General features: G+C 33.2%; 1 protein-coding gene across 1 annotated transcript; it reads right to left on the bottom strand.

Moving 5' to 3' along the window:
• Window positions 1-9,149: 9,149 nt before the first annotated feature.
• Window positions 9,150-9,834, bottom strand: LOC130824499 (uncharacterized). The gene is made up of 2 exons (XM_057689535.1): window positions 9,536-9,834; window positions 9,150-9,443 (listed from the first exon to the last, which is right to left on the bottom strand). The coding sequence occupies exons 1-2, from the start codon at window positions 9,702-9,704 to the stop codon at window positions 9,211-9,213; spliced, it is 402 nt and encodes a 133-aa protein (XP_057545518.1). The 5' UTR covers window positions 9,705-9,834; the 3' UTR covers window positions 9,150-9,210.
• Window positions 9,835-12,404: the final 2,570 nt, after the last annotated feature.

Here is a 12,404-nt window from a genome sequence, read left to right as displayed (position 1 = left end):
TATAATAATAACTATATATGTCACCAAATTACTTTTGTAACAACCCGACTTACCGTTGACTGAGTAAACAAGGTCATCACGGGGTTCATTTCCCAAGAAACTTAAATCACACTTCCAAAACTTGAGCAAATGGGTCACCAGCTCTTTAATGTAACTAACTCAGCTAATTTTCAAACCAAACATCTAACTAAAACACAAGTAATCATACAATTCACTTCGAGTTCAATATAACCAACACAACCAAGACTAATATACATTTATCCAAAAACCTAACACAAAACTACAAATTCTCACGTGCTCAGCTCAATATACATCCTTGGAACGCTATTGAACACCGCTAACCCATCATTCCCGACCGATTCCGATCTGTGATCAAACTAAAAGATGGAAACAACAGAGGGTCAGATTAAACTGAATGAGAAGTAACAATCCAAAACAACAAACACAATAGTTTCCAAATAAGTGTTTAAAAGCAACATCAGTTTCCTAGATCTATGTGTGCATAAGGAGTCTAGTTTGAGAGGTGCCCCATAGCTCTATGGCTATGTCGCTCTCGGGTGAAGCTAGTCAATATCTGAATGACAACTCGCTTTAAAAAATAGGAAGTAGGGAACAATGTTCGTCAACTCTGTCAATGACCAGCTCGCAAGCCCAATCCATATCATAATATCAACATAAGCAGTCACAACAACATTTGTCTCAACAATTTTCAATTTCAAAAGAGCTTTAATAAAAAGTTTATTTTCAAGAAATGTAGTCTGATCAGAACCTTTAAGGGACTGCTACTACTCACCAAAGACGACGCTTCAAAGAGTTGGGTTCAATTCGCAGTTATCAGCTAGAATGGTTCCGCCGAGAAATCGTCTATTGAAGCATAACAATACTCATAATCACCAAAGGGCGTTCGATACTTAATACTAACATATAACTTTATCACATCTCCTCCTAAGACTGTAGCGTAACCAAAATTTATTCTAACATTTCAAATCATTTAAATCACACATGTTTTATTCTAATCTCCCGATTTTCCATCAAGATTTTATAACCATGACCTGTAATTGTCAATTTCTCTTCAAGATTAACAACCTCCATTTCCTTTGTATTTCCAATCACAAGTAAAACAAACATTTAACTCACCATTAACAATACTTCCAAGAACCACATAATTCAATCAAGAACACCAATTATTTCTTCTTTAATCACTTTTAATTATTTCTTAACTAAGTTATCTAATGTTATTTATCTACAATCATTTTCCTCCAAGAATGCACACAATTAACCACAGAGATAAGTATTCTACCCTACAAACCAGAAGTCCACCAATTCAATAATAAACATCAAAAATTTCATGTACTCTAATATGAATAAGCATACCCACACTAATTCTTGAGATCACGTCACTTCCATGAGACTAGTAGATTTGATGATCAATAATAGGTAAAGAAAAATAAATGAAAATCACAAGAATGTTCTACATTGATAATGCCTTAACCAAGAAAAGCAAAACGGAAGAACCAAAAACCAAAGAAATGGAAGGAGATGAATTTTACTGTTTGCGGCAGAAATCAAGAACAGGAAACAAGGTTATTCTGAATTTGATGCAAAATCAATTGAAACAAGGTTTGTATTGGCTTCCTTGGTTTGCGGCAGAATTTAGATCAAAGGAAAGGGTTTCGGCTGCTACTGTGATGCTACCATTTCAATGGGATAAAATCCTACAAAATAAAATTGTTGATATTACATGAAAATCCAATCAAAGATGGCTAGGGTTCGAAATCAGATAACATGAAGATGAATGTTACAAATGTGCTCGAAATTTAAATAAAAGAAGGGAAACTATACCTGATGTTGTTCTTTGTGTATTACTACCAGAAATCAGAGGGAAAAAGATGGGTTTCGTTCTTCAAAAATCAAAATCAAGGAGCAACAGCCATTGTTGCACTTCTTTCGAAAATCGAAGACAAAGAAGACGGCCAACTGTTGTTCTTCTTTCGAAATTCAGAGGAAGAATGCAAAAGGAATCAGAGGAAGAAGAAATCAGAGGAAGAAGATGGAGTTTGATTTCTTCCTTTGGTTCCATCGCGTGAGAGAGAAGGTTTTGGTATTTTAATCAAATTAAACGAAAGGAAAAGAGAAAAAAAAAATTAAGTTTAGAATATATTTATATTATGTATATTTAAGGTCATTCTCATACTAGCAATTCTCTTAAATTCACTCATCTTAATTATTAATTTCTCAAATATTATAACTTTATTGTGGAACTTAAAATAAAAACCAACAATTACTTCACTAAAAATATAAATCGGTGATATTTTTTTAATTCGTATATTAAAAAAGTTAATTTTATTGTAGTGAGAGATATCAAAATGGTGCGTATGTCAATTCATGTAGAACCTTTACATTGAAGCACAACATGACGAAGCCCATCTAGCTCATCCAGCTCCACCGGGCACCAAGATAATCATAAGTTATAAATAAATGGGCTACGCTAAATCCTTTCTGCATCAAAGATATATCTATGAGTTTAGGTAAAAGCCTTGTTGGAGCAAAAGCCTTTAAAAAAGTATTTCTAACAATGGCTACTCTCATGTAAGTCTCACGGTGATACAACCTTAAGCAAAAAGCTTATATTTAATCGCCTTAAATAAGAGTTTATATTTTTATAACAGCTAGTCTCTTGAGAGACCGTCTGTTTGAGAGACATATCTCAAGCCCAGTCCATTAAAGAATAATGTCTACTTACCATATCCTTAATGCCTAATTACATTATTCTAATGCTTACTTACCGTATCCTTAATGACTAATTTCAATATCTTAAGTGTCTACTTATATCATTCTTAATGCCTACTTATAATATTTTAAAATTATATAATGAGCCGGCCCAATTAGAGATGGTCTCTCACAAGAATTTGTGTTTTCATAATTTGCACTTTTATGAGATAGTTTCTTGCTGAGATGACTTCAAAACAAAGAGCTTATATACTCATACTTTTTATTCGCTGGACTGTTTTAACTCATAAATGAGACCTATCTCACAAAGAGGCCATCTTATACATCAATTTGTGTAACAGTGAATCTCTTGTAATACAGCCACATACGTGCAACAACTCATAGCCCCAATCCATTTCGTAAATCCAACCTTTTTCGAAAATAATTTAATTTTTTAAATATTATCATTTAGAGTTGCTATTTTAAAGTTTGAAATGACATCTTGAAATAAGTATTTTAAGCTTTGAAATCGACAAGTGTAAACCTTGGAGACTAGAGTAGACATTTCAAGTTTTTAAGCAACGGAAAAGGAAAATGAAGACTTGAAGTAGGGATGCTAAACCTTAAACTAGAGATTTTTATGCCTTAAGTATCATTTTAACCGTCTTTGAATGGGTGTTTAAGAGTTGAATTAGGTAGTTGAAAAATAAAGTTAAGTCTTTTGTGAAAGAAGATTAAGACTTGGCATATAGGTTTTAAAGGTTGGAATTGACATTTTAAGTTTTGATAAAAGTGTTTAACGGGTTAAAGTTGATGGTATTTTAGCATTTTTTTTGTTGGACTGTCCATACTAGCGGCTGTCTCTAGTGATAGATCGTCTCTTGGTAAGACGATCTCATAACAAGGACCTATATACTCATAATTTATAATAACTAGGCTATTCAATTCATTTATAAATGCATCTCACAATAAAACCATCTCATACAAAATTTGGCCTAAAAAATTTGTGTTTCGTAAAAACAATACTGCACAATAATAGGTGGGCCTAATTTGACTTAATAAGCCTATATTATTAAAACACAACCCAAACTAAATATAGAAAGATTGAAAAAAATAAGATAAATAAACAATTTAATTCCGAATATAAGATTCGGGAAAACTTATGTCCCAAAATAAGCTTCCGTACATCCAAGCCTAGCCTCGGGTAAGTCGCTGTTAGTAATAGCGAATGAGGAGAAAAAAAAAATTAAAAGGCCCTAAGTCGCTGTTAGTAACAGCGACTTAAGGAGTTGACCAGTCAACCCCTTAAGTCGCTGTTACTAACAGCGACTTATAAAAAAAAAATAATAATAATAATAATAATTTTTTTTTTTTTTAAATTTTAATAGTACAGAACTTGAAGTAGCTGTATTTTTTTGTTTTTGAAGCAGCTTGTTTTTTAACCTTCAAACAATTATTTAATAGCAGATGAACTAACTATATAAACTTGTTATTGTTTGATTAATCTTCCGATGTGGGATTGTTTTCTGGAACACATCAAAATAAATGATGACATTGCACCGGAAAACAAATCTTCCCTAGTAGATGGTTTTTGCAAGTTTTCAGGAGTACCATCAACCGTTGGTGAACCCAAGGTTCCTTTGGCAGGAGGAGAACATGCATCCTGCTTCTTGCAAGGCAGCCGATGAGCATCTTCAAATGATGACATTGCACCGGAAAACAAATCTTCCCTATCCTTTGGACGTTGTGCACACTGAAGACTGCTTCTTCTCTTTGATCTTGTCCGTCTGTGAGTAAATTCTATTCCGATGTCTACGCCCCCATCCAAATGTGTTTCTCTTGGATTGCACGCTAAATCATCAGCATTATTCATACGCTGCACAGCGTCCTGAACAGCTGGTTTAACTTTACCTTGCAAACTTTGTCTTTTAGATGGTTGAGGTGAATCATTAGTTAGTTGTCCTTCTAGAGCACTCTGTCTTCTCTTGTCACCAACAATCACTCGTCCTATGTTTGATGATTCCTTCTTACTTTCCGCTAGAGTATTGTTAAGACTTAACTTGTTCTGTTTCTTCTTTGGCTTCACTGGGCCAGCATTGAATTTCTCTATTACAGACTGTCCACGAGTCTCGGGTGTGAAATAACACTTGGATTGTTGCCTAGTTTTCATGAGCATCTCTTTTATTCTGGATCTAGTAACAACACCTGACGTAAAGATATATGTTCTTTTCTTACGAGATCCTTGCTTTGAAGGACAACTTTTTATAGCTTCTTTCTGCCTCTGGCCAATATTACTTTGACAACCTTGATCAGACCCACCACTATTATTTTGATGTGTTCCAGAAAACAATCCCACATCGGAAGATTAATCAAACAATAACAAGTTTATATAGTTAGTTCATCTGCTATTAAATAATTGTTTGAAGGTTAAAAAACAAGCTGCTCCAAAAACAAAAAAATACAGCTACTTCAAGTTCAGTACTATTAAAATTTTAAAAAAAAAAAATTATTTTATTATTTTTTTTTTATAAGTCGCTGTTAGTAACAGCGACTTAAGGGGTTGACTGGTCAACTCCTTAAGTCGCTGTTACTAACAGCGACTTAGGGCCTTTTAATTTTTTTTTTTTCTCCTCATTCGCTGTTACTAATAGCGACTTACCCGAGGCTAGGTTTGGATGTACGGAAGCTTATTTTGGGACATAAGTTTTCCCGAATCTTATATTCGGAATTAAATTGTTTATTTATCTTATTTTTTTCAATCTTTCACTAAATATATCCGTTTTTAATTGGGCACTTGCTCTTATATTCTCTCTTTCTTACTGGCCCCATAATGTGTACGGCTAGTCTCTTGAGAGACCGTCTTTTTGAGAGACGTATCTCAAGCCCATCCCATTAAGGATTAATGTCTAATTACCGTATTCTTAATGTCTGCTTACATTATCCTTAATGCTTACTTATTGTATCCTTAATAACCTATTTTCAATATCTTAAAAGTCTACTTACATAATTCTTAATGCCTACTTATAATATTTTTAAAAATATATAATGGGTCGGCCTAATTAGAAGTGGTCTCTTAAAGAGATCTTCTCTCACAGAAAAACATGTAATGTGTATTAGAATCCTCTCCATTACTTATTCATATTACTAATTACACATGTTAAGATTTTGACACTCATTTTAAAATAAAAAATAAAATCTCAAAATACCTCTTATTTTTCACCATCTAACAGTTCTAATCATTAGATTAAGAAATAGACTCTCCATTACATTTTAAGTAATGACGAGGATCCTAAAGGAGAAGTTACATTTTAAGTACAAGATCATCTCCGATAGTAATCAAAATAATGAAGAAAACACAGTGAACATGAATCACAATTGTATTCAAGAGATGACTGTCATTTATCGTCATCATATTCAGTATATCCCGCTTATAGGAAAACTATGTTCAGGATCTGGAGAGGGAAGAAAGACGACAATTCATACCCATAAAAGAGAATGCGGTCAAAGAGTCCCTCGGTTCATAAAAAAAACCTCAAAGAAATTGAATATGTCTGGTAGCCTGCAATTTACAACACCCGATGACCATTAAAAATAATTAAAAAAGAATAAAAATAAATAAAATACATAGGAAAGAAAAAAGTAAAAATAAGAAGGTAGAAAGGTAAAAAGAGAGTAAAAGAACGATATGTAAAAGGTAAGGAACAATAACAACAATAGGTAAGTGGAACATAATCAGCAATCTAAGACGTGGATAAGACGCATTCAACTGTCCCTATTCTTGATCAGGTCTTTAAAAAGGTATAGCTCAATAGAATAATAAAATCCACACAAACAATGAGAATTCAAATTGTATTATAAATTGCAATGTTACGACTTACGAGACATTACACACGATGATCGCTCACTAATCCCTTACACAAAGGCACGAAGATTTTAAGGGAACTCTCAATTAAACCCTAACCTTGTGCCTTTTAATTCTCTCTACAAATGCTTCAAGTTTGGTTGGATCTAGGCATGGCCACGGTCCGGGTTGGTCCGGTTCCGTTCCAGTTCCATCCGGTTCCGGTTCCACCCGGTTCCGGTTCCATTTGGAACCTGTCGCGAACGGTTCCGGTTCCGGGCGGTTCCAAACGGTTCCTTGGCGGTTCATGAGGCGGTTCCAACTCACGGGACGGGCGGGTCGGACCATCGGTTCCATTTTTATTTTTTCTTTAAATATTTATATAATAAAAAAAATACTATAATATCGCGGACGTACCTTTGATGATTACTTGATTATTAGCGAAATTCATTGCATGTCAAGTTGTCATCGTTATTGAAATATTTACTAAAAAGAATGAAAAAAATAAATTAATAAGAAACGAATCAATGATAATGTCGATAAAGATGATTAATAAAAAAAGAGGGAGAAAATGGACTTGAACCTAGTACCCAAATGAATACTAAGCTGCCTACGTATCCCGAAGGAATCAAAGCCCACGTAGTTCTTTGTCATACCTTTTATTAATAGTTGTTGAATGTTGATTTATCGTTGTCGTTAGTCGGATTGATCCTATTCGTCTTCGTCATCATCATGTGGTTGATTAGATGCTTCCGCTGACTCTCCTCCTGACGATGATGCAGATGTATCCATCATCATCCATGGATCATCATCGTCGTCTTGATTATCATCATTCCTTAGTCCTTGTGTTCGAATCTCCGCTTGATCCCAATCTTTCTTGCAAACACATATTTGAATACTATGTGGAGCAAGACGAGATCGCTTTTCGTCCAAAACTCTTCTACCTGCACTAAAAGCAGACTCCGACGCAATTGTTGACGCGGGAATTGCAAGGATATCCTTTGCAATTCTCGATAAAATGGGAAATTTAACAGATTTTTCTTTCCACCACTCCAAAATATCATAGATACTTTGGTCTATTTCAAAGTGGTGTTTAAGATAACTATCTAGTTCTAAATATGAGGTCGAGGAAGAAGAAGATGATCCTACAAAACTATCATCTTGAGTCATTATGTTAGCTATTACCGAATTATAGTAAGAGGGACGTGCCGAAACGCTAGCACGCCTAGACATATCGCGTTTCGAGTTATATACACTAGCGTAAAAATCATAGAGTTCTGCTAAATATTTTTTACATGTTCCTACATAATTATATACATCAGTAGACGGGCGATCTAACGATTGGTAATAAAATCCTATTACTTTAGTAAGGACCTCGGTTTTAAAACGTGGGTCCAAAATGGTTGCGATTCCATAAATATAAGGAAAATCGGTAAAATATGCTTGCCATTTTTCCATCATATCTGCAAGAATCGGCCTCAATTTTGGGTTAGTATCTTCATGTGTATATTTAAGGAGATGATAAAAAAATAGTAATACATTCACTTATCACTAAGTGAACGTTCGGTTCATAAACATAAGAAAAAATCTTAGTCGCGTGGTCATACGCTTCTAATATGTTATGTACACCTGTAGCTAATTCCCAAGTGTCATCAGCTATGAAACTATCTGTACACTCACTATATAGTTGTGTTATTACTGGGCGATAAGCAATCGCCTTTCTTAATAAATCGTTGGTTGAGCCCCAACGTGTAGGAGTATCTAATGACCAATACACTTTTTTAAGTTGGTATTGGTCACATAATTGTTTATATCGTCTTTTTATCTTTCCGATCCTAAACCATTTCACTATATCCCTAATTGGTTCTAATAAATCACTTAATTGTTTTATGCCTGCTTGGCAAGATAAGTTAATTATATGCGCACAACAACGTATGTGTAATAAGCTACCCCCAAGGATTAAACTAAAAGCAGATTCGTTAAACAAAAGTTCTATACATTTAATGTTCGCGGTTGCATTATCAGTTGAACAACAAAATATTTTATCTAATAAGTTCCATTCTCTACATATCTCTACTAATCTATATTTTATGTTTTCACCGGTATGTCTTTCTGGCATTGTCTCAAAAGCAATTATTCTTTTTTGCATAATCCAATTTCGATCTATCCAGTGTGCTGTTACACACATATAAGGTTCTAAATGTGGGGGAGCAGACCAAATGTCAGTTGTTATGCTAACCCTACCATTAAACGATTTAAACATTTCAACTAATTCATAGCGCATTGATTTGTATAATTTAATTGTGCGTCTTTTAAGAGTGCTCCTAGGGATTGCTCTATATTGTGGTTGCAAAGTTTTTCTATTGAGACGCTCGTATGCCCTACTTTCACCGTGGTTAAAAGGCAATTCATCACAAATTACGTACCTAGAAAATTCATCAATCATGTCATTACGATTGTATCTAAAAGGCATACCTGTGATGGGAATGTCCCATTGTGTCTGTCGGCTTCCACTTGTGATTCCATGCTTGCTGCATGAGTTTCTTTTGTGATTCCATGCTTCTTTGCCAAATGTTTGTTAAAAGATCCCATACCACCACCTAACACGTATTCACAAAACACAATAAATAAATGTTTATAAAATATGAATATATAATGTATCAATGTATTATGTATGTCAGTATGTATAAAAAACTTAAAAAGTATTTACCTCTGGCGAAACTGTATGAAACTAAGGGCTTTACTCCTTGACTTTCACAAATTTGACAAGTGCATAAGAAAATATCTGGATTCTCGGTTGGTTCTTTTGTGAAATACGACCACACATGTGAAACAGCTCTACCACTAGGAGGTGGCATTGCCGGAAAAGGTTGTCTTACTGGTTCATCTTCATCTAAATAAATAATTTAAAATTATAAAACTATAATTAAATAAATAAATAATTTAAAGTTTAATTAATTTGAAGAATAAAATTATAAAACTAACCAATAGTTTGGAAATTGACTCGTTTACCACGAGCTTGTCTTTGTTGTTGTTGTTCTCCTTGTTCTTCATGTGATCTTGTTGATGACTGTCGAGATATATTTATCCCAATTGGGGTCGTTGGTTCCTCTTCTTGTTCTTCTTCTTCGTCAATTTGTATTTCTCTTTCCATTTCTTCTGCATAATTATGTAACTCCGGGTCGTACCCTTCCGGATAATTATGTTCATAATTATAATTACTAATAGAAGGTGTTGTTGATACCGACGGAGTAGAAGTGGCCTTTCTTTTGGACGAACTGGAACCTCCCAATGATTTTGCCACTTTAGTAACTTTTTTTGTGGCTTTTTTCAAAAGTGAAGACAAATTGATAATATTGAAGTAATAATAGAAATATAGAATTAAGAAATAAATAATTAATTAATTATGTAACTAACTAAATTAAGAAATAATTAAAAGACTAATTATTTAATTAAGAGAATAATTGCGTAATTAAAGAATTAAGTAGAGAGAGTAAGTAGAGAGAGTAGGAGAAGAGATGAGTTGTGAATGAAAATGATTGAAATTGATGAGTATTTATAATGAAAAATGCAACGGCTAGTTCAACGGTCATAAACGGTAACTTTTGGCGAACCGGTTCCATGGAACCGGTGGGCCGGTTCAACCGGACCGGTCCCGGTTCCGGTTCCATGGAACCGTTGGACCGGTTCTCCCGGACCGGTTCCGGTTCCAAACCGCGGGTTTTTTACCCGGTTTCACGGTTCCGGCAACTTTTTCCGGCGGTTTTACGGTTTCGCGGTTCGGGGCGGTTCGGAACCTGTCGCAAACGGTTCCGGATCCGGTTCAAAGCGGTTCGGGACCGGTTCGGTTCCGGGTAACCCGCCCCGTGGCCATGCCTAGTTGGATCAATTGTAGGTCGAGTATATAACTGTGTTAGATACTTTACAGGTCTCGGGTCATTTTATCTGAATCAGATTATGCTTGATACATAATGCATTAAATTCGAGTTGTAATTAATATGTTATAAAGATTTAACTATATTTTGGGTTAATTTTGGATGTGGATCCTTCTTAATACAACATAATGTAATCAACAATATGTCAAGTCATAATACTACCGCACAATTTATTTCAAATTATATATATAAGTTATCAAATCTGCAGTCAGCTTTTGAGTTGTAGGTTGATATTATGCGACTTTACAAGTCGAGTTAATTTTTTACATCCCTTATTAATATCCCTAATTAAATAAGAAATTTTTTATTTACAAATAATTTTACGAGTAGGTTGATATTGTGCGATTTTACGCATGGGTGGTTTTGCAAAAGAAGGTAGAAAATTCTAAGTATTAATTCTCAAATCAAATAAAGACAATTCCTCTTGTGGCTGTGGGATTTGTTTTCCTTTCCTTTTACAAGAAGTAAACCATTAATAATCTAAGGATAATTGTCATCAAACCTGAAGGTAGCTGCGTGGTTGCGTCGTTGTAAAGTCAAAAAGCTAATACTACCCCCACAATTTAAAAAAAGAAAAATACTGTATGTATTTATTTAATTAATACGTATATACGCTCGAAAGTTATTATGAATCATGAATTAATCTTTTTATTAATTATTAAAATTGCTATCTTTTATTATTATTAATTAATGTGAATCAACTGAATTTCAAGGCCATCTTTAATCAGTTGATTTAAGCATATACTATTGTACTCTTTCATTCGCCCCGTATGAGTAATGAGAATATCACAAATATTAAAAAAAAAATTACTGTTGAGAAAATTAGATAAAAATATAGATAATGTGAATAAATCTACAAGTGAAAAAAGTTTAAAATAGATGAAATAAACTTAAATAAGACAATAAAGACGATCATTTAATAGAAGAATATACTCCCTTTGTTTCTTAAAGTTGTTCTTATTTGTTATTTTGGGTTGTTCCATTCATTGTTCTGCTAAAGATCTTTTTCCATTTACATTCCAAATTTTAGACATAATTAACATTGTTTATCCTCATTTTAATATTCTATTAATGCTTATGGTTCCCATATCATTTCTACTAACTTCTTTTTAATATTTTCATATTGCTTATGGTTTCCACATATTTACCACTAACTTTATTTAAACATTTTTAAATAGTTTTGATCTGCATACTTTTTACACTCATTGTATTTTAATATTTTTCATTGCTTATATTCTTCATTTACCTTTCTTCCATTAAATTATCATTCAATAAAATAACATCCGATCAATCATTTAAAAGATTATATATATTTTTCTTTATTTTTCCAAACATTCCTTTATGAGAACAATTTTAACAAACGGACAAAAAATACTTCCTCCGTTCCTTTTTTTGTCCACTTTACTTTTTCATGTATTTCAAAGTAATTTTTGAGCTTCGATATCTTATCTCATAGTACGCATAATAAAAACTTGTAAAAATTATATATTAAAATTTTTTACATCAAGACGAATCTAACAAGATTCCGCCAAAATATATTTTCTCTTGATTATATACTTCAAAAATCAAAGTTAAATTGCTCTCACCTAAATTGAAAAACTTAAAGTGAACAAATAAAAAAAAAACACAGAGAGCAGTAACTAAGTGAGATAGACAAAAACAGAAACTATACTAGAATGAAGAGGACGGAGGACTATACTTAAGCTAAGGCAAGCTAGGGAAAACTCCAAAATTTGAATTAATTAAGTAAAAGAAGAAGAAATGAATCTTTACTTAATTGTCACTTAACCATCTCCGCTTATTCTATAATAAAAAATAAAAAATAAAAAAATAAAAAAAATAAAAAATAAAGTTATTTCCTTGCATTATTATTATATATACTAATCTTTCCTCAACTAATTCCTTCCGTTTTCTTCCTT

This window comes from Amaranthus tricolor, chromosome 9, assembly GCF_026212465.1.
Source record: "Amaranthus tricolor cultivar Red isolate AtriRed21 chromosome 9, ASM2621246v1, whole genome shotgun sequence".
Taxonomy (NCBI): Eukaryota; Viridiplantae; Streptophyta; class Magnoliopsida; order Caryophyllales; family Amaranthaceae; genus Amaranthus; species Amaranthus tricolor.
The sequence above is the reverse complement of the archived record's forward strand: the minus strand, read 5'-3'. Positions and strand labels throughout refer to the sequence as shown.